The sequence below is a fragment of the Monodon monoceros genome, unplaced genomic scaffold (assembly GCF_005190385.1).
Source record: "Monodon monoceros isolate NGI ecotype Baffin Bay Population unplaced genomic scaffold, NGI_Narwhal_1 Super_Scaffold_14, whole genome shotgun sequence".
NCBI classification, from domain to species: domain Eukaryota; kingdom Metazoa; phylum Chordata; class Mammalia; order Artiodactyla; family Monodontidae; genus Monodon; species Monodon monoceros.
In genome coordinates this window covers 27,946,968-27,969,504 of record NW_021703770.1, presented here as the reverse complement: position 1 = coordinate 27,969,504, position 22,537 = coordinate 27,946,968, and the positions used below count along the sequence as shown (strand labels likewise).

The 22,537-nt window shown below is 37.1% G+C and overlaps 1 protein-coding gene across 12 annotated transcripts in view; it reads left to right on the top strand.

Moving 5' to 3' along the window:
• Positions 1-16,670, top strand: part of OXR1 (oxidation resistance 1) — a 719,190-nt gene extending 702,520 nt beyond the window's left edge. For 10 of the 12 annotated variants that reach the window (XM_029222485.1, XM_029222484.1, XM_029222490.1 and 7 more), the window contains 5 exons: positions 717-842; positions 1,625-1,777; positions 10,812-10,907; positions 12,320-12,393; positions 14,748-16,670. In XM_029222485.1, the coding sequence (XP_029078318.1) occupies positions 717-842; positions 1,625-1,777; positions 10,812-10,907; positions 12,320-12,393; positions 14,748-14,883 (585 nt within the window). In that variant the 3' untranslated portion in view covers positions 14,884-16,670. The remainder of the gene's footprint in view (positions 1-716; positions 843-1,624; positions 1,778-10,811; positions 10,908-12,319; positions 12,394-14,747) is intronic. The other 2 variants (XM_029222493.1, XM_029222494.1) reach the window with 1 other exon arrangement.
• The last annotated feature ends 5,867 nt before the right edge of the window (positions 16,671-22,537 follow it).

Genomic DNA, 22,537 nt, shown 5'->3' with positions numbered 1-22,537 from the left:
CATTTTTATCATTTTAAGAATATCAGTGAGATCATTTCCATCAAGAAAAGCATACATTTTAGTGCATCAAATTGTTCTAATTTAAAAATAGGTTTGTGAAAAAGTTAACTTTTAAATGTATTGTTTGGTTCAGCTAAATAAAAAAATTTCATGTTTAGAAAGTAAAAATTAAAAAGGCATTTCTAAAAATAATGGTATCCTTTTCAGTGAAGCAGATAAATTCACATACACATGCACACCAATGAAACATTATCCTTTTTTTTTGTACTATTTTTTTTAAATTAAAATTTTGGCACCCAGGAAGTTTTCTTAATTACTTTTGGCAAATTTTATGTTAACCATGAAAAAATATTCTCACATATTTTAAATAGCACAGATAAAAAGCAAGCTAGCTGGCTCATTTTTTGCCCTTGAACAGAAAAATTAAAGTTTCCATGCAACTTACCTCTTTTTACCAGAAATGCGGAGTTTATCATTCAATACCTGTCCTTCCTCATGTAGTAGATGAGAAAAATGTCTGCTTATAAAAAAACTTTTTCTGCATTGGACATGCCATTGTTATTAGATGGAGCATCTTTTGCTTATTCTAAAATCCTAAATTAAAGCTTTAGCCACCTTTTTTAAGGTATAAGGTTTTATTTCTCTCAAAAGGCTAAAATTTTTGAAGGTTGGTTGCCGTTCTGTATTAATAATGTTGCTGCTGTTTACTTCTTTAGATTACTACAAGGGAAGATATAAATTCAAAGCAGGTTACTCCAGTGAAAGCAGACCTGGAATCTGAATCTTTTCGACCAAACCTAAGTGATCCCAGTGAACTATTACTGCCAGATCAAATTGAAAAGGTATGACATACCCACATATGTGCCTTTATGAGTATGTGCCATGAGAATAAAATACCCTATTTTCAGTTGTTTTGAAAACTGAAGAAGCAGGGCTGCTGTTCCTAGTCTTAGTCTTCAATGCAGAGAAAGTAAACAAAATATAGCAGCTAGCTGTAATAGAAGATATTAGGAGGTTTGGGTAAGCAGACATGAAAATAAATAACAGTAGCAATTTAGGTGAGACAATATAATGGCCAGTATTTAATTTCTTATTGTGTGCCAGTTACTTGCTTTATATGGGCAATCTAATGTAGTTGTTGCAGCCCCTGTAAGAGTTGGATGCTCTTATTGTCACATTTTGTAAGTGAAGAAACGTGGGTGCAGAGAGGTTACATAAATGTTCAAAGCCATACAGTTATAACATATTGAAGCTTGATTTCTAATTCTGATAGTCTGCCTCTGGATTTGAGAGGTTATTAATAATCAAGCTAACAGTTCATCAAATATTTTTGTTAATTTGATACAGAGGATGCAAACAATAAGTAATCCATGTTTCTTGACTCTATTCTAATCTGTATATTGTTTGGTATGACTGTTTCTTTTCCTAATGAACAATTAATATTTCATACTGAGAAATGTACAGTTATTCTTCAAGCATCTTAGTATCTTTGACAATGATATTTTCTACTGTTATTTTTGTAGGCTGCATTTTATAAAGTACTATTAAATTCCAACTGGATTAGTATCGTACAGATTAACAATAAGCAACTATTGAGTATGTGTTAACAATTTATTTTTCAAAGCTTACCAAGCATCTTCCACCAAGAACAATTGGCTATCCATGGACTCTTGTTTATGGTACTGGGAAGCACGGTACAAGCTTGAAGACCCTTTATCGAACAATGACAGGTTTAGACACTCCAGTGCTGATGGTGATTAAAGACAGTGATGGGCAGGTATGAAAAATAACAACCTTACCTTTTAAGAGATGGTAGTAACAGTAATGTTAGCATATTCTTTTGATAAAAATTTTCATTAGTACATTTTATTAAGTTTAACTGGTAATTATTGAGTGCTTTTGATATGCAAGGCAATGCTGAGTCCTACAGAGGTATAGATATGAGCATGAATAATTAAACAGTTCCTGCCTTCAAAGGAATTACAGTCTGGTAGAAAAGAATACTAAAGTATGCGAGTATCTCTAAAGCCAAGCAAAATATGCCTAGTATAGTTAGAATCTGTAAAAAGTAAAAGGGGTGTTTAGATTGTTCATTCCTATCTGAGGGAGATAAGAATGAGGTTCCGGGAAGTAGTGGAAATTGACAGTCTTGAAATGTGGGTAAATTTTAGAAAGTTAAAGATGATTGTGAGAGATAGCTTCTAGATGGCAGAGGAGTAAGACGTGGAGATCACCTTCCTCCCCACAAATACATCAAAAATACATCTACATGAGGAACAGCTCCTACAGAACACTTACTGAATTCTGGCAGAAGACCTCAGACTTCCCAAAAGGCAAGAAACTCGCCAGGTACCTGAGTAGGGCAAAAGAAAAAAAAAAAAACATAGACAAAAGAATAGGGACGGGACCTGCACCTCTGGGAGGGAGCTGTGAAGGAGGAAAAGTTTCCACACACTAGGAAGCCCCTTAACTGGTGGAGACAGCAGGTGGGTGGGGGGAAGCTTCAGAGACACGGAGGAGAGCACAGCAACAGGGGTGCAGAGGGCACAGCGGAGAGATTCCCGCACAGAGCATTGCTGCCAACCAGCACTCACCAGCCTGAGAGGCTTGTCTGCTCACCGGCCAGGGCGGGTGGGGGCTGGGAGCTGAGGCTCTGGCTTCAGAGGTAAGACCCCAGGGAGAGGACTGGGGTTCGCTGCGTGAACACAGCCTGAAGGGGACTAGTGCGCCACAGCTAGCTGGAGGGGAGTCTGGGAAAAAGTCTGGACCTGCCTAAGAGGCAAGAGACCATTGTTTCGGGGTGCACAAGGAGAGGGGATTCAGAACACCGCCTAAACGAGCTCCAGAGATGGGTGCGAGATGCAGCTATCAGCGCGGACCACAGAGACAGGTATGAAATGCTGAGGCTGCTGCTGCAGCCACCAAGAAGCCTGTGTGCAAGCACAGGTCACTATCCACACCTCCCCTCCTGAGAGCCTGTGCAGCCCACCACTACCAGGGTCCCATGATCCAGGGACAACTTCCCCAGGAGAGCGCACAGTGCACCTCAGGCTGTTGCATCATGCTGGCCTCTGCCGCCGCAGGCTCGCCCCACATTCCGTACCCCCCCCTCCCCCCTGGCCTGAGTGAGCCAGAGCCCCCTAATCAGCTGCTCCTTTTACCCCGTCCTGTCTGGGTGGGGAACAGACGCCTTCAGGCGACCTACACACAGAGGCAGAGCCATATCCAAAGCTGAACCCCAGGAGTTGTGCGAACAAAGAAGAGAAAGGGAAATCTCTCCATGCAGCCTCAGGAGCAGTGGATTAAATCTCCACAATCAAATTGATATTCCCTGCATTGTGGAATACCTGAATAAGCAATCAATTGTCCCAAAATTGATGAGGTGGACTTTGGGAGCAACTGTAGACTTGGGGTTTGATTTCTGCATCTAATTTGTTTCTGGTTTTATGTTTACCTTAGTTTAGTATTTAGAGCTTATTATCATTGGTAGATTTGTTTATTGATTTGGTGCTCTCTTCTTTTATATATATATATTCTTTCTTCCTTTTCTCCTTTCGTGAGTGTGTATGTGTATGCTTCTTTGTGTTATTTTGTCTGTATAGCTTTGATTTTACCATTTGACTTAGGGTTCTGTCTTTTTTTGCTTTGTTTTGGGCTTTTTTAGTATAGTTTTTAGCACTTGTTATCATTGGTGGATTTCTTTTTTGGTTTGGTTGCTCTCTTTCTTTCTTTCTTTTTTTTTAATTACTCTTATTTTTTATTTTTAATAATATATTTTTTATTTTAATAACTTTAATTTTTCTTTCTGTCTTTTTCTTTTTTTTCATTCTTTCTTTCCCTCTCTCTCTCTCTCTCTCTCGCTCTCTCTCTCTCTCTCCCTCCCTCCCTCCCTCCCTCCCTCCCTCCCTCCCTTTCTTTCTTTCTTTCTTTTTTTTCTCCCTTTTCTTCTGAGCCATGTGGCTAACAGGGTCTTGGTGCTCCGGCCAAGTGTCAGGCCTGAGCCTCTGAGGTTAGAGAGCTGAGTTCAGAACATTGGTCCACCAGAGACCTCCCAGCCCCACATAATATCAGATGGTGAAAGGTCTCCCAGAGATCTCCATCTCAACGTGAAGACCCAGCTCCACTCAATGACCACCAGGCTACAGTGCTGGACACCCTATGCCAAACAACTAGCAAGACAGAAACACAACCCCACCCATTAGCAGAGAGGCTGCCTAAAATAACAAGTTCACAGACACCCCAAAACACACCACCTGATGCGGTCCTGCCCACCAGAAAGACAAGATGCAGCCTCATCCACAAGAGCACAGGCATTAGTCCCCTTCACCAGGAAGCCTGCAAAACCCACTGAACCAACCTTAGCCACTGGGGACAGACACCAAAAATAATGGGAACTATGAACCTGCAGGCAGCAAAAAGGAGACCCCAAACACAGTAAGTTAAGTAAAATGAGAAGACAGAGAAATATACAGCAGATGAAGCAGCAAGGTAAAACCCCACCAGACCAAAGAAATAAAGAGGAAATAGGCAGTCCACCTGAAAAGGAATTCCGAGTAATGATAGTAAAGATGATCCAAAATCTTGGAAATAGAATGGAGAACATACAAGAAACGTTTAACAAGGACCCAGAAGAACTAAAGAGCAAACAAACAATGATAAACAAAACAGTAAATGGAATTAAAAATTCTCTAGAAGGAATCAATAGCAGAATAATTGAGGCAGAAGAACAGAGAAGTGACCAGGAAGATAAAACAGAGGAAATAACTACTGCAGACCAGAATAAAGAAAGAAGAATTAAAAGAATTGAAGACAGTCTCAGAGACTTTTGAGACAATATTAAATGCACCAACTTTTGAATTATAGGGGTCCCAGAGAAGAAGAGGGAAAAAAAAGGGGCGGAGAAGATATTTAAAGATATCATACTTGAAAACTTCCCTAATATAGGAAAGGAAATAGTCAAGTCCAGGAAGCGCAGAGAGTCCCATACAGGATAAATCCAAGGAGAAGCACAACAAGACACATATTAATCAAACTATCAAAAATTAAATACAAAGAAAAATATTGAAAGCAACAAGGGAAAAGCAACAAATAACATACAAGGGAAATGCCATAAGGTTAACAGCTGATCTTTCAGCAGAAAGTCTGCAAGCCAGAAGGGAGTGGCAGGACATATTTAAAGTGATGAAAGGGAAAAACCTACAACCAAGATTACTCTACCCAGCAAGGACCTCATTCAGATTCGATGGAGAAATTAAAACCTTTACAGACAAGCAAAAGCTAAGAAAATTCAGCACCACCAAACCAGCTTTACAACAAATGCTAAAGGAACTTCTTTAGGCAGGAAACACAAGAGAAGGAAAACACCTACAATAACAGACCCAAAACAATTAAGGAAATGGTAATAGGAACATACATATCGATAACTACCTTAAATGTAAATGGATTAAATGCTCCAACCAAAAGACATAGACTGGCTGAACGGATACAAAAACAAGACCCGTATATATGCTGTCTACAAGAGACCCACTTCAGACCTAGGGACACATACAGACTGAAAGTGAGGGGATGGAAAAAGATATTCCATGCAAATGAAAATCAAAAGAAAGCTGGAGTAGCAATTCTCATATCAGACAAAATAGACTTTAAAACAAAGACTATGACAAGAGACAAAGAAGGACACTACATAATGATCAAGGGATCAATCTAAGAAGCAGATATAACAATTGTAAATATTTATGCACCCAACATAGGAGCACCTCAATACATAAGGCAAATGCTAACAGCCATAAAAGGGGCGATCGACAGTAACACAGTCATAGCAAGGGACTTTAACACCCCACTTTCACCAATGGACACATCATCCAAAAGAAATAAATAAGGAAGCACAAGCTTTAAATGATACATTAAACAAGATGGACTTAATTGATATTTATAGGACATTCGATCCAAAAACAGCACAATACACTTTCTTCTCAAGTGCTCATGGACATTCTCTAAGATAGATCATATGTTGGGTCACAAATCAAGCCTTGGTAAATTTAAGAAAATTGAAATCGTATCAAGTATCTTTTCTGACCACAACACTATGAAACTAGATATCAGTTACAGGAAAAACATCTGTGAGAAATACAAACACATGGAGGCTGAACAGTACCCTCTTAAATAACCAAGAGATCACTGAAGAAATCAAAGAGGAAATCAGAAAATACCTAGAAACAAATGACAATAAAAACACAACGACCTAAAACCTATGGGATGCAGCAAAAGCAGTTCTAAGAGGGAAGTTTATAGCAATACAATCCTACCTCAGAAACAAGAAACATCTGAAATAAACAACCTAACCTTACAGCTAAAGCAATTAGAGAAAGAAGAAGAACAACAACAAAAAAAAACAAATTTAGCAGAAGGAAATAAATCATAAAGATCAGAACAGAGATAAGTGAAAAAGACATAAAGGAAACAATAGCTAAGATCAATAAAACTAAAAGCTGGTTCTTTGAGAAGATAAAAACAATTGATAAACCACTAGCCAGACTCATCAAGAAAAAAAGAGAGAAGACTCAATAGAATTAGAAATGAAAAAGGAGAAGTAACAGCTGACACTGCAGAAATACAAAGAATCATGAGAGATTACTACAAGCAACTCTGTGCCAATAAAATGGACAACCTGGAAGAAATGGACATATTCTTAGAAAAGCACAACCTTCCGAGACTGAACCAGGAAGAAATAGAAAATATAAACAGACCAATCACAAGCACTGAAATTGAGAATGTGATTAAAAATCTTCCAACAAACAAAAGCCCAGGACCAGGTGGCTTCACAGGCAAATTCTATCAACATTTAGAGAAGAGCTAACACCTATCCTTCTCAAACTCTTCCAAAATATAGCAGAGGAAGGAACACTCCCAAACTAATTCTACAAGGCCACCATCACCCTGATACCAAAACCAGACAAAGATGTCACAAAAAAAGAAAACTACAGACCAATATCACTGATGAACATTGTAAAAATCCTCAACAGAATACTAGGAAACAGAATCCAACAGCACATTAAAAGGATTATACACTGTGATCAAGTGGGGTTTATCCCAGGAATACAAGGATTCTTCAGTATATGCAAATCAATCAATGTGATAAACCATATTAACACATTGAAGGAGAAAAACCATATGATCATCTCAATAGATGCAGAAAAAGCTTCTGACAAAATTCAACACCCATTAATGATAAAAACCCTGCAGAAAGTAGGCATGCCAGAGGGAACTTTCCTCAACATAATAAAGGCCATACATGACAAACCTACAGCCAACATTGTTCTCAATGGTGAAAAACTGAAACCATTTCCACTAAGATCAGGAACAAGACTCTCACTACTGTTATTCAGCATAGTTTTGAAAGTTTTAGCCACAGCAATCAGAGAAGAAAAAGAAGTGAGAGGAATCCAAATCGGAAGAGAAGAAATAAAGCTGTCACTGTTTGCAGATGACATGACACTATACATAGAGAATCCTGAAGATGCTATCAGAAAACTACTAGAGCTAATCAATGAATTTGGTAAAGTAGCAGGATGCAAAATTAATGCACAGAAATCTCTTGCATTCCTATACACTAACGATGAAAAATCTGAAAGAGAAATTAAGGAAACACTCCCATTGCAACAAAAAGAATAAAATACCTAGGAATAAACCTACCTAAAGAGACAAAAGACCTGTATGCAGAACACTGTAAGACGCTGATGAGAGAAATTAAAGATGATACCAACAGATGGAAAGATATACTGTGTTCTTGGATTGGAAGAATCAACATTGTGAAAATGACTATACTACCCAAAGCAATCTACAGATCTATTGCAATCCCTATCAAACTACCAATGGTATTTTTCACAGAACTAGAACAAAAAATTTCACAATTTATATGGAAACACAAAACACCCTTAATAGCCAAAGCAATCTTTTTTTTTTTTTTTTTTTTTTTTTGTGGTACGCGGGTCTCTCACTGTTGTGGCCTCTCCTGTTGTAGAGCACAGGCTCCGGATGTGCAGGCTCAGCAGCCATGGCTCACGGGCCTAGCTGCTCCACGGCATGTGGGATCTTCCCGGACCGGGGCACGAACCCGTGTCCCCTGCATCAGCAGGCAGACTCTCAACCACTGCGCCACCAGGGAAGCCCCCAAAGCAATCATGAGAAAGAAAAACAGAGCTGGTGGAATCAGACTCCCTGACTTCAGACTGTACTACAAAGCTGCAGTAATCAAGACAGTATGGTAGTGGTAGAAAAACAGAAATAGATCAGTGGAACAGGATAGAAAGCCCAGAGATAAACCCACACACACATGGTCACCTTATCTTTGATAAAGGAGGCAACAATATACAATGGAGAAAAGACAGCCTCTTCAATAAGTGGTGCTGGGGAAACTGGACAGCTACATGTAAAAGTATGAAATTAGAACACTTCCTAACACCATACAGCAAAATAAATTCAAACTGGATTACAGACCTAAATGTAAGGTCATACAGTACAAAACTCTTAGAGGAAAACATAGGCAAAACACTCTATGACATAAATCACAGCAAGATCCTTTTTGACCCACCTCCTAGAGAAATGGAAATAAAAACACAAATAAATGGGACCTATTGAAACTTAAAAGCTTTTGCACAGCAAAGGAAACCATAAACAAGATGAAAAGACAGCCCTCAGCATGGGAGAAAATATTTGCAAACGAAGCAACTGACAAAGGATTAGTCTCCAAAATATACAGGCAGCTCATGTAGCTCAATATCAAAAAAACAAACAACCCAATCCAAAAATGAGCAGAAGACCTAAACAGACATTTCTCCAAAGAAGATATACTGATTGCCAACAAACACATGAAAGGATGCTCAACATCACTAATCATTAGAGAAATGCAAAGCAAAACTGCAATGAGGTACCATCTCATACTGGTCAGAATGGCCATCATCAGAAAATCTACAGACAATAATTGCTGGAGAGGGTGTGGAGAAAAGGGAACCCTCTTGCACTGTTGGTGGGAATGTAAATTGATACAGCCACTATGGAGAACCACATGGAGGTTCCTTAAAAAAACTAAACATAGAGGTACCATACGACCCAGCAATCCCACTACTGGGCATATACCCTGAGAAAACCATAACTCAAGAGACAGGTACCACAATGTTCATTGCAGCTCTATTTACGATAGCCAGGGCTTGGAAGCAACCTGAGTGTCCATTGACAGATGAATGGATAAAGAAGATGTGGCACATATATACAGTGGAATATTACTCAGTCATAAAAAGAAACAAAATTGTGTTATTTGTAGTGAGGTGGAGGGACGCAGAGACTGTCATACAGAGCGAACTAAGTCAGAAAGAGAAAAACAAATACCATATGCTAACACATATATACGGAATGTAAAAAAAAAAAAAGAAAAAATGGTTCTGAAGAACCTAGTGGCAGGACAGGAATAAAGATGCAGATGTAGAGAATGGACTTGAGGACATGGGGAGAGGGAAGGGTAGGCTGGGATGAAGTGAGAGAGTGGCATGGACATATATACACTACCAAATGTAAAATAGATAGCTAGTGGGAAGCAGCCACATAGCACAGGGAGATCAGCTCAGTGCTTTGTGACCACCTAGAGGTGTGGGATAGGGAGGGTGGGAGGGAGGGAGATGCAAGAGGGAGGAGATATGGGGATATATGTATATGTATAGCTGATTCAATTTGTTATACAGCAGAAACTAACACACCATTGTAAGGCAATTATACTCCAATAAAGATGTTTTTAAAAAAATAGCTAAAAAATAAATAAAATTTATAAAATAAATAAAGATAATTGTGTGAGGATGAGACCAAGAACAAAGTCCCAGATAAGGAAGACACAGTTTGGTTATTCCTGAAACAGCAAGTTCATAAATGGGCAAAACACGTCTTTGTTATTGTCAGACCTAGTAGCTTCATTTTGGGAGGTGGAGGTGGTGGTACAGAGTTTCTGGGGTGCTGGTAATGTCCTGTTTCTAGGTCTGCATGAAGGTTGAATGGAACTTTGCTTTGTGATGATTCCAAATTGATCTGTATGATTGTATTATATATATATGTGTGTGTGTGTGTGTGTGTACATACACACCTTACAATAAGAAAAGTCTATTTTAAAAATTGAGTCTGGAAGTAGAATGTCAGGAGAGATAGTGACTGTAGAGATCATCGAACTCTACTTTGCCATTTCGTGATCTGGAACCTTAGACCCACAGCATTGAAATGACTTGTCCAGTCCTCTTGTTCATTTATTCATCCTTTTTTTAGGGTATCTACTGTGTGTCGTGTACTGTGTAAAGCCAAGGCATTACAGGACCAAACAATTCAGACTGAAGTTCTGTCCTCATGGAATTTACTGTCCAATGAAGAGGAAACTGGCATACCTTTTTAGTAGTAGAATGTTTACCCATACTGAGGGGTTTTTGCTGTCGTAAGTGCTACAGTACCACAACAGCATGTTGTCCTCACTGTGTGTACATTGTCATGCTGAAATGTGGCTACCACTTTTTTAGATTATCTTTTTGTTATAATAGACATGTTTTTAGATTTCAAAACTAGGAAAAATCTGGTTTTTTCCCACTGAGAAACTGATATGCTTTGTACCTGACAGTAATATGAATTGTGTGACAACTGGTCATGTTTCACTTTTTAAGTACAAGTAGACAAAACTATGCTAGATTAAACTTTTTGCATTTTACTTAAACATATATAATGGGACAGTGCTTACGGAAACAAATTAATAGTCATGTCATTGAACGTGCCTTTTTTATCCTTAGGTTTTTGGTGCATTGGCGTCTGAGCCATTTAAAGTAAGTGATGGCTTTTATGGTACTGGAGAGACCTTTGTTTTTACGTTCTGTCCACAATTTGAGGTAAGAACACTTATTCCAGTTATATTCAGTTTGTGAAGAGGTGTCATCTTGAATAGAACATTCACTTTGGAGCCCTGCATACTTGCATTTGACTCTCAATCTCTGCCTTTTACTAACTGATAACCAAGCACTTTTTTGACCATTGTGAGCTTCAACTTTCCTGTGGTTAGAATGGGGATCATAAAATGTAACAAGATTGTTTAAAAATTAAATGAGAATCATATATGTGTAACACTTGGTGTGGTACCAGAAAGACATCATGGGCTCAGTAAGGAGTATACGTCATTATTACTGTTTTGTTTATTAATTATCTTTGTAAAATTTCTAGAAACTTTTAATGACTAAGTTTAATGATGTCAGTCTTGAAAATTTTAAAAACAAATTATTTGGGGTTAAATCAACAGTGATTACCTGATTTCATTTTCTTTATTGTGACTTGACTAAAATTAGATACATTCTAATGCCAATGAGATCTGAAAACAATACATGAATTTTAGTGAATGTGTAACTGTTTAAAGCATTGAGTGCAATCTCAGAGTCTCTGGTACAGTCAGGTTCAGCATGTCAGACAGTACCTAAGAGATGAAATTATAACCTTGAAAATAGGGATCAGCACAGTTGGTTTTTTTAAAAATTGTCTTTAGGAACAGTTTCTATAATGAACAAAATAGGATTTGATAACATAATAGGAATGAACTCTCTTAACAAATTTGGGTTTAAGTGGCTCACCAGATTAACTAGTGCTTTCCATTCCTTCCATAAAACATATCAACTGATGCCTACAGCTACCTGGAAGCTTGTAGTTGTTACAGATTTTTGAAGTTTCAGTTATACTTGTTTCCACTCCTTTTTTATGATGCTGTTTCTACCTGGTAACTAATAATGTAATTAAATGTTATATGTATATGAAAAAGTGAGTGCTAAAGTGTATTTTATTGAAAACTGTAATGAATACTTCGGAAAATTTTTATAAAGGTGAGGTGCTAGAAATTGATGTTGTATTAGGTTTAGGTAGAACTTGCATGAAAGGTTAAAAATATTTAAGAATATTAACGTCTAAAAGTTTTACCCTTGAATGTCTCAAGTGTTTTTATGTTCAATCCTCTTTAAAGAAATTGAAACTGGAAAGCATAAACACGTGCTATAGGCTTCTGTGAGAATAATGATAGGCAAATTCATACCCAAAGAAAAGACCTTGGCCCTATACCAAAATGTTAAAACATTATCAAATTAATGTTCATTTATATTTGATGCTAAAATAAAAGTTAATGACATCTACTCAGTTTTTAACTAATTTTCTACTTTTTTTAACTTATCTCATTAACCATTGAACTCTTGTAGTCAGAAAAGAGAAATTCACATAGATAGTGATATTTTCATCTACATATTTAAAGCTTTTGTCATTTTTGTAGGTCTTTAAGTGGACAGGAGATAATATGTTTTTTATCAAAGGAGACATGGATTCACTAGCTTTTGGTGGTGGAGGGTAAGTCTCTTGAACATTTGACTGTGAGATTTTGAAAGAAACTTTAAAAATCATTTGTGGGGCTTCCCTGGTGGCGCAGTGGTTGAGAGTCCACCTGCCGATGCAGGGGAAACGGGTTCGTGCCTCGGTCCAGGAGGATCCCACATGCCGCAGAATGGCTGGGCCCGTGAGCCATGGCCGCTGAGCCTGCGCGTCCAGGGCCTGTGCTCCGCGACGGGAGAGGCCACAACAGTGAGAGGCCCGCGTACCGAAAAAAAAAAAAATTCATTTGTGTTATTTATAAAACCGGCTATCTTTGGAAAGTTTTGACATTGGAATCCTAATTTATATATTATGACTAAGAAAGTGTAATATTTGCAAGAAGGTGCTTGAGTGTAGTATTTGAAACTCTTGGTAGAATATTACTCATCTCAAAATGCTGTTTAGTTGATTCCCCTTTGATTAACCCTTTTGATTAAAACCCTTCTTTTAAAGTCTAGTGACTTCTTGATAGTTGAAAGAGAAATACACTAATCCCTTAGAACTTCTCAAATTTTCAGAAAACCATGGTGATATGTTCTTTCTCTCAATTTATAAAAAAGGCCTAAAATTTTTCATGTTATTCTACCCTGGAGACTATTTGGATTGATATTTTAGACAATAGAAATCTGTTTTCCTGTTAAAAATGTTAGTGACACCCCCCCCCCCGATTTTCAGGGCTTGTTTTCTTTTTTTTTAACAGTATGAGTAATCAGCAGTTTGATTTGATTCTTTTGGCATAGCAAGCATTGTGAGAAACTTTGTTTTTTTGTTCTGGTATTCCAACTTCATTTAGTCTTCATGGCATTTGGGGGTAGCTTGCTTTACTGCCTCTTAGCCTAGACTCCTCAACTAGCCCTTGGCAAACACGACTTCCTTCATTTGTTATTTCTCTCTATCCTTCAGGATCAGAATAATGTATGCTAAATAATTCCTAAATTTATAGAAGTGTTATTTGTTTCCCACATTTCAGGATATATAATAATAATTCATTCAGGTCACAGAATCTTGTTAGCCTGAATATTCATCATCCTGAGTGATTCTAGCACATTCTCTTACAACTTCTCTATAGATAGGTATTTGGAAGACATGATTTCAATGATTAAAAATTAACCATGGTTATCATAGCCTTCTCTGAAGGACATAACCAGGTAACTAAAAACCATGTTATTTTTAGTTGTTGGAATTAGCTTATAATGTTTATATGTTCCAATTACACCTTTTTTGTTTGGGGAGAAGGCAGAGTCATTCGTCCCTACTCCAATGGTGGTCTTACATGTGATTCAGTTAGCTCTCCAGGAAAGCCTCACAAGCAAGTGGCTTATAATTTCAAGCTATTAAGGGTGCCTTTAGTCTTTGAAAGTAATGTACACAATGTCATTAGATATTTGCTGCAACTTAGTGTTAATGATGCAACGTGCTTCCAGCAAGCTAAACTAACCATTGGGTCAGTTGATAACAAATTAAGACAAGTTTACAGTCTTTGAAGGTGAGTACAGTCTCAGAAAATGGGAGCTATAAGGACTTGATATTCCAGAATTCCAAACAGGAGCCCCAAAGAAATCAAAATCATGTGATGGACTGAATATAGGCTTTGGAGTCAGATAGACCTGATTCAAATTCCAGCTTCAACATAAATCACATGTGGGACCTTGAACAACTCAAGTCTAAAGTTTCCTCAGCTGTGAGTTAGAGATTGAACCCTTGGGCTTCCCTGGTGGCGCAGTGGTTGAGAGGCTGCCTGCCGATGCAGGGGACACGGGTTCGTGCCCTGGTCCGGGAGGATCCCACGTGCCGCGGAGCGGCTGGGCCCGTGAGCCATGGCCGTTGAGCCTGCGCCTCCGGAGGCTGTGCTCCGCAGTGGGAGAGGCCGCGACAGTGAGAGGCCCACATACCTCAAAAAAAAGAAAAAGAGAGTGAACCCTTAACATTAACCACACATTTTATTTTAGATGATAGGGAGTTTTCATGTCTCTAAGAAACTCATGTTAAATATATTAAAACCAAACAGCAAAGAGAAATTCATAATACCAAGCAAAGAATAACAGAGTAGTACCTGCCTCAAAAGCTAATTCTATAATTTTAGAGGGTTCATCTTACTCCTTGATCTATATGTTAAGTGATTTTATAATGGGATATGAACAAAACAAAGTTGCCTTGTGCCACTTTGTGTGGAAAGGAGTAGGGAATGGTTTTGAAAAAGATTTTTAGAGTTGTTGAATATTGAAATGTCTCATTAAATTAATATTTTACAACTTCTGCAATTATTCTTTTACAACTTAGGGCATAAGTATTAAAAGATTTTTGTTAGAACTATTTTCTTCTATGTATTACAGGGGAGAATTTGCCCTGTGGCTTGATGGAGATCTCTACCATGGAAGAAGCCATTCTTGTAAAACATTTGGAAATCATACACTTTCTAAGAAGGAAGACTTCTTTATCCAAGACATTGAAATCTGGGCTTTTGAATGAATATAATGCTCTCTCTCTTAGCAGGATAATGGCCCAAACCTGACATGGACAAACAGGCATTGTTTGGAAAGTTCAAGAAGCAATACAATGTAACATGTAACTCATGCTTTAAAAATAGTTCATATCACCATTTCTTACAGCTATAATTTTGGACTTTATTTTTAAAATCATGTTTCTGTCCCAGAGGTCTTTAGGGTTAGACCATGGCGTGGGTCCCTGCAGTGTAACAGCTTAGGTTTTGTCAGAATTTTGGTAGCATTTTGATCATAGTGACCACCTCATCTATAATCCATGTTTTCTCAGTCTCCTAATAGGATGGTGCTCTTTTGTTGAACCTATTTTGGTTTATTATTTTTTAAACTATATTGATTGTTTTAGTAGAGTAGTCTAACCTGGGATATTGAGGGAGCGAAGACTAGGTACTGCTGTATCTGTGAGGTTGGCACAGGTGACTTTTCGACATGCTCCGCTTAGTTATTCTTATAAAGGAAAAAACACATGCCAAAACAATGCATACTTCATAGACCACTGAGTTCTAGTTTTAATTCACAGTACAACATTCTCTTTATTAATTTTGCCTGTATTCTCAATTTCATTTTAATAAAAATGAAATTTGAGGAAAATTCTGATTGTAATAGACCACAGTGCACATGATCTGCAGGTTTGGGCATATGCTTTCATCGTTGAATTATCTGATAAAGAGTTATAAAATGACAAAGGAGAATGAGAACTTGATGATTCTACTGAATTTAATATATCAAGCAAGAAAATATACTATTTACATATTTGTAGCTTAGCAGGGCATTATCATAACTACAAAAACTAAGAAACAGATGCATATTTCGTCAACATATTGTGTCAGGTATACTGTTTTATAGTTCTGTTGTTTTAGCCTTGTTGCACACCAACTCCCAAAATAAGGTTCCTGTTCAAAAGAAAAAAAAAAAACCTTGTGATTTTTTTTTTGATTGGTATATGTTATTAATCACCATTAGCATTTGCTGTTATAAAAGGGCAATGATTATAGTAGAATATTGTAACTCAGTAGACTTGTTGAATATGCAAACTTACTGTAAAGTGACCTCAAAAAAAGAAAAGATAAAATATATCAGTAGTTCTTATCCTCTTTTGTAGGAAACCAGTAATAAGCCATTACGGCAATAATTCATCAGTTAATTTCAAAGCTTCATGTAATGCAAAAAAATCCTGCCGTTATACATGTGACAGTGACCTTGTGCTGAAATTTCAGCTATTCCAGGTAAACATTGTATATTATCTTGTAAATTAATGTTTAAAGGTAGTTTTGTTCTTATAGAAAGTGTTGATTGCCAGGTTGCTTATAGCACTTTAAATTATTCTAAAAATGACATTATAAGCCAAATATGTTGGCTTAAGTAGATTTAGTTGTATAGTACTTGGATATATTTAGATCTTTTGAAAGTTTAGATAACTATCTAAAGAAAGCATAATGCTAATGAAAAAGAAAATCTGATAATCTATTTAATATGCTATTGCTGAATATGAATAGAAATACAGGGCATCGTTTCCTTGTTTATGTAAAGCTCTCATTAAAAGTTACTACCAGTGTGTAGATTAAATGTTTACAGTATAGGGAACTGTAAATAAATATATCAGTTTCTTTCCCCCTTTGGTCTTCCACAGCAGTATTATTGTCTTTGTGGAGTTGACTAATCATAAAAAAATCCTGTATTGGATTTCAATTACAGTAAGGTCATAGTGGTGTATACCAAATAAAATTAAATACATAAATATACATTTGAGTTTGGATTTATTGAATAATCAAGTTATTTTTATATTTAAGAAGTCTGATTAAATGTACTACTGTCTTTTATATGTGAAAAATGGTTCTAGGAGCTATGGTGGTGGTGTGGTGGTGGTAATAGTAATAATGATGGAAGGATGCATTCAAACAGAGGGAACAGCACAGTTTAAAAAATGGGGATGTACTTGGGTACTTGGCACATGAGGAAATGTAAGTCATTTGTTATTTTTAAATTATGTGCCTGGTTTTCTTGGTGGGGAGTGCATAGCAAGGTAAGACTAATTTCATAAAGAGCTCTGTTGTTGTGCAGTGTCAAAAAATTTAGATTTTTTTTAATCTCATAGGAGCGATTAAGAAAATTTGAGTGCAAGAGTGTTATGATCAGATTTCCACTTTAGAAAGATGTCTGTGAAAAGTAGATTAGTAGAGAAACAAATTAGAGACAAGGACACTAATAAGACTGTTGAAAAGTCCAGAGCGAAAATGTTGAGGTCTGAACGAGAATAGTAGCAATAGTGATAAGAAAGGAGGCATGGATATGAAACAGATTTAGGAATTAGGATTAACAAGATATGGTTATTAATTGGATGTCAGAAAGAGTTAAGGATAGCTCTCAGGTTTTTTTGTTAGGAATATATTATTCATCGAGATGGGTGATGTACAAAGAGTAGAAACAAGCAGCAGATAGGGAAGTTAGGTTAGTTGTGGAACTTATTATAGTATAATATGAGAAACTAGAGAACAGATTGGGGGCAGGGGGGAATTAATATTCTGTTCTGATAGATAAAAAAAAAATTTTAAATCAACAACATATAGGTAGATGTTGAAGCCATAACCTGTGGATGAGATGCCCTTGGAGATTATAGACTGAGTGAAAAGAGAATTCTTGAGATAGGTTTTGGGGGTATAGTAATATTAAGTGACAGGCAGAAGAAAAGGCTGTAAGCATCCATCTCAAGCAGCTAGAAGAACAGTAACAAATTTAACCTAATGAAAATAGAAGGAAAAACGAAATAAAGATGTGAGCAAAAATCAATAAAATTTAAAACGAGCATACCGAACAGAAAATCTGAGAATAATAAAATTGTAAACCTCCAGCAAGATTAAGAAAAAGATAAATCACTGTTAAGAATTTAAACGGAGACATCACTGGAACCATTGAACCTTAAAGAGATAAGATATTGTGAAGAACTTTGCATCAGTAAACTTGACAATGTAAATGAAACAGAAAAATGTTTTGGAAAACAGAATTTATTAAAAAATGATCCAAGAAGAAATAAAATTTTTGTATTAAAGAAACTGAATCTCTTAATTAAAAAAAAAAATCCTTCCCACAAAAAACTCAGGTCTGTATGCTTCCACTGGGTAATCCTTTTAAGTATTTAAGGAAAAATAAAGTATCAGTCTTACATGAACTCTTCCAGGGTACTGAGAAAAGGGAGAACTTATGTTATTGAGGCTAGCACCACCTTGATACCAAAACTTTACAATCCTTACCAAAAAAATTACAGAACAGCATGGTATGAGCATAGATACAAAATCCTATATAAAATATTCACAAATCAAATTTAGCAATGTATGAAAGAATAATATATTACAACCAAATTGAGTTTATTCCAGGAAAGCAAACAGTAGTTATTTTTAAATTGGTATTGTTTTCCACATTTAAAGAAGAAAAATCCATGATCATCTCTACAGAAGCAAAAGAAGCATTTGATCAATTTCAGTGCCTGTTTATGATAAAAACTTAGCAAATTAGAAAAGAAGGGATCTTCCTCAATCTGATAAAAAAAATATCCTTGAAAAATGTACAGGAAGCATCATCTTTAATGGTGAATTATTGAAAGTTTCCTCCCAGAAGTAGGAAACGTAACAATAATAACTGCTTTCACCACTTCTATTCAACATTATCCTGGAAGTTCCAACCAGTTCAATAAAGCAAGATAAAAGGCATAAGGACTGGGAAGAAAAGACTTTAAATGTCATTTGTATAGGACACAATCGTGGACATAGAAAATTCCAAAAAAATCAAACTATTGAAATCATTTGATTTACCAAGGTCACTAAAGACAAGTTCAATATTAAAAAAAAGAGTAAAAACCCTTCTTTTTATTCTTTCTAAACCAATAGTTAGAAAATGAAGCTTAAAATACTGTCATTTTGCAATACCACTGAAAAAATCAGATATGTAACAAAAAGATAGACATAAGTAGGAAGGATATACCATGCTCATGATATGAAGACAAAGTTGAAGGATGTCAGTTCTCTAAAATCAATCTGTATTGGCCGGGAAAATCTCAGCCAGGTTTATTTGTGGAAATTAAGCTGGTCTATAATTTATATGGAAATGTAAAGGCAAAGAAGAGCTGAGGCAAAAGTGAAGAATGAGGCTGTGGTCTTAAATACTAGATAATCAGGATCTATTAAAAAGGTGTTTAAAACAATGTGGTATTGGTCAAAGGATATACAAAAAAATGGATTAAAGTCAAGAGTCTAGAAACAGACTGATTTTTTAAAAAGATGCTGCTGCTGCTTAGTGGAGAGAATGGTCTTTTCAATAAATGATGCTGGATTAATTGGATGTCTGTATGGAACAAAAAATCTTGACCTATCTCATACCACATACAAAAATTAATTACAGATTGTAGATCTAAATGTTAAAGGTAAAAAAATAATGCTTTTAGTTGAAAAATATAGGAGAATATCATCATGACTTTAGGATACACATACATTGGACAGAAAAGCACTAACTATAAAGGAAAAAAATGGTAAATTATACTACATTAAAATGTTAAGAGCTTTTCATCAAAAGACATCATTAAAAATGAAAAGGCAACCAACAGAGTAGAAGGTTTTTGTAATACACAGATCTAATGAAGGTCTCATATACACAATATACAAATGACTACGACTCAAAAGACGAAAAAGGCAGAAGACTTTGGTAATTCCTAAAAGTATTAAAACAGCCAATAAGCGCTATTTTAAAAAGGAATGTGAAGTGGAATAACTTTGGAAAACATTTTTTGGTGGTATTCTACTAAAGCTAAATTTGGCTGGCAAATTTCATTCCTTGCTATGTACCCAACAGTAATTGTGTATATTTGTTTACCAAAATATATGTACTAGAGTGTTTAAAAAAGAACTATTTGCTTTCTTTCTCCTCTCCTGACCATTGCCCTGCTCCCTCCATACATTCACCCATTCACCTGTTTTACTGAGTCTAATTTACTGCTTCCTCTGGCTTGTTCCTGGAAGTAATCAAGCATGTGGGCACTCTTCACTAGCAGAGTCTTGGTTCTTACAGCCAGCCCTCTGGTAAGGCGCACTGGTTTTCAAACCAGCTAAAGGGGCTCATCTTCCCAGTGTTGGACTCCAGGTCTGGGGGTGGCCAATATGTGTCTCGAGCCCCTCACTCCCCAGGCAGGATCCCCGAGCTTGTGATATATCCCCCTCCTCTTTGTGTTCCCTGCTCAGGGCGCAGGCCCTGATCTGACAGCTTCTCCTCCCTTCCTACCTGGTTCTGTGTGAATCTTTCTTTAGAGCCTTCGTTGTAGAATAGCCTTTCTGCCAGTCTCCAGTTTGTTTTCAGTGAGAATTGCTCCACGTGAAGTTGTACTGTTGATGTGTTCCTGGGGTGAGGTGAGCTCAGCATTCTCCTACTCTCTGCCATCTTAATCTCCCCTGCAACCTTTTCCTTACTTTTTTCAGAGCTGCATCCATGTGTATGTACCATGCTTTTTTCGGCCATTTTCCTATATGTATTAGGTTATTGCATTATTTTACAATTAAAAATAGTACACTATGTTATGCATGTGTATTTTCATATTGTTTGAGTTGTATCTTAAAAGGAAATTTTGGGATTGGAATTTATTGGTCAAAAAGTAAATGCAGGGCTTCCTTGGTGGCGCAGTGGTTGAGAGTCCGCCTGCCGATGCAGGGGACACGGGTTCGTGCCCCGGTCTGGGAAGATCCCACATGCCGCGGAGCGGCTAGGCCCGTGAGCCATGGCTGCTGAGCCTGCGCGTCTGGAGCCTGTGCTCCACAATGGGAGAGGCCACAGCAGTGAGAGGCCCGCATACCGCAAAAAAAAAAAAAAAAAGTAAATACAATGTGATTTTGTTAGATACAGGGGTGCCCCCCAAATCTGGGCACACAATGCCATGAGATAATCCTTGCTGGGATGATATTGAACCACGGCACTCTGAAAACCTCTAGGCCAAGAAGTTAGGTCCTACGGCACATTTATAAATTAAATACTTCTGCAGACATTGTGTTCTTACTGTGTATCAAGAAACATCCTCGGTACTGGGAATGAAAATGTATATTCTAGGAGGCATCTGCATTAAGAGGCCACTTTAACGTGGGCCAGATGGTTCCCTGCTTCTGTAATCCCTGAAAATAGTGACAATAAAGTACAGCGATACTTTCTCTAGCATGAGTTCCCACTGAAACGAAATTCTACTTTACACAGAATTATTCCCACATCATGTGAGAAACAGTACCTAATATATCTGTTGGTAGTATTAAAAAAAAGGGTGGGGGGGCTTCACTGGTGGAGCAGTGGTTAAGAATCCGCCTGCCAATGCAGGGGACACGGGTTCGAGCCCTGATCTGGGAAGATCCCACATGCCGCGGAGCAACTAAGGCCGTGCACCACAACTACTGAGCCTACGCTCTAGAGCCCACAAGCCACAACTGCTGAGCCCGCGTGCCACAACTACTGAAGCCCGTGCACCTAGAGCCTGTGCTCCTCAACAAGAGAAGCCACCGCAATGAGAAGCCCACGCACCACAACAAAGAGTAGCCCGTGCTCGCCACAGCTAGAGAAAGCCCGCATACAGCAACGAAGACCCAACGCAGCCAAAAGTAAATAAATAAATTTATTTAAAAATATATATATTAAAAATAAAAATTCATTTAAAAAAAAAGGAACTTGAATTGGGGAAGGGAAAGTAAAAGCAGAAGTAAAAATATAGTTGCAGCCTCATTTTCCAACACAGTGTTGGCGAGAAAGAAAGTCCGAGTGCCGACTTCCCTCCTGTTGATGTAAGTGGGCAAAGTGATAAGAAGGTGAACTTGGGAATCAGGAAGTCATAAAACTTCAAGTTAAAGAAATTAAAAGGCATCAAACATTTGGAGGTTCATACAGAAAAGGTTAAAAAAACAAAAATGTACCTTTCAGTAACCCCAAGCTCTTTAAACATCTGATTGAAAGTTTGGAAAAATCCTGAAGATTTGGAAACCAACTGTACACTTATCCGTTACTAGGAATTTAGAATTGCCAAAAGTAAAGTGCTATTGATAGTATATTTACTTTATATGTAATTATTTCATATGTTATTTGGTGACTGAAAATATGAGGACTTTCATTAACATGTTTGCCACCTGAGTTCTACTCATCTTTTTTTGTCTAAAAGCCTTAAGGTTTTCAACCATGGATTTTTCCTATCATGGAGTTTTTTTAAGATAAAAATCTGTCATATAGCAGGCATTTTCCTCTAAGAAAACTTTCTGATTTTAGAGTCACACCTTATTCAGAAGAGTGTTAATGTAAGCTCTCTGAGAAGAAGACTTTTAAATTCCATCCTCACGTTCAGACAAACTGAACTTTGAATGATCTGCATCGATGCTTGCATAAACTGTTACTGTCCAGAGTTGAATATGCGCTCTCTGTCTAAATATTCCACCGATTCTAGAAGTAACCCGAGTTGCACTCTATAATTTTGTATTTCAAACACCAGAAAGTGGCATTGTGGAATATAACTTCAAAACAGTAATATAAAAACAAGAACATAAAGTACAAGAAAGTATCTTTTATTCTTGTGCCATGTTTTTAAGTTTTGACATAGGTTTCACTGTTGTGATAAAAGT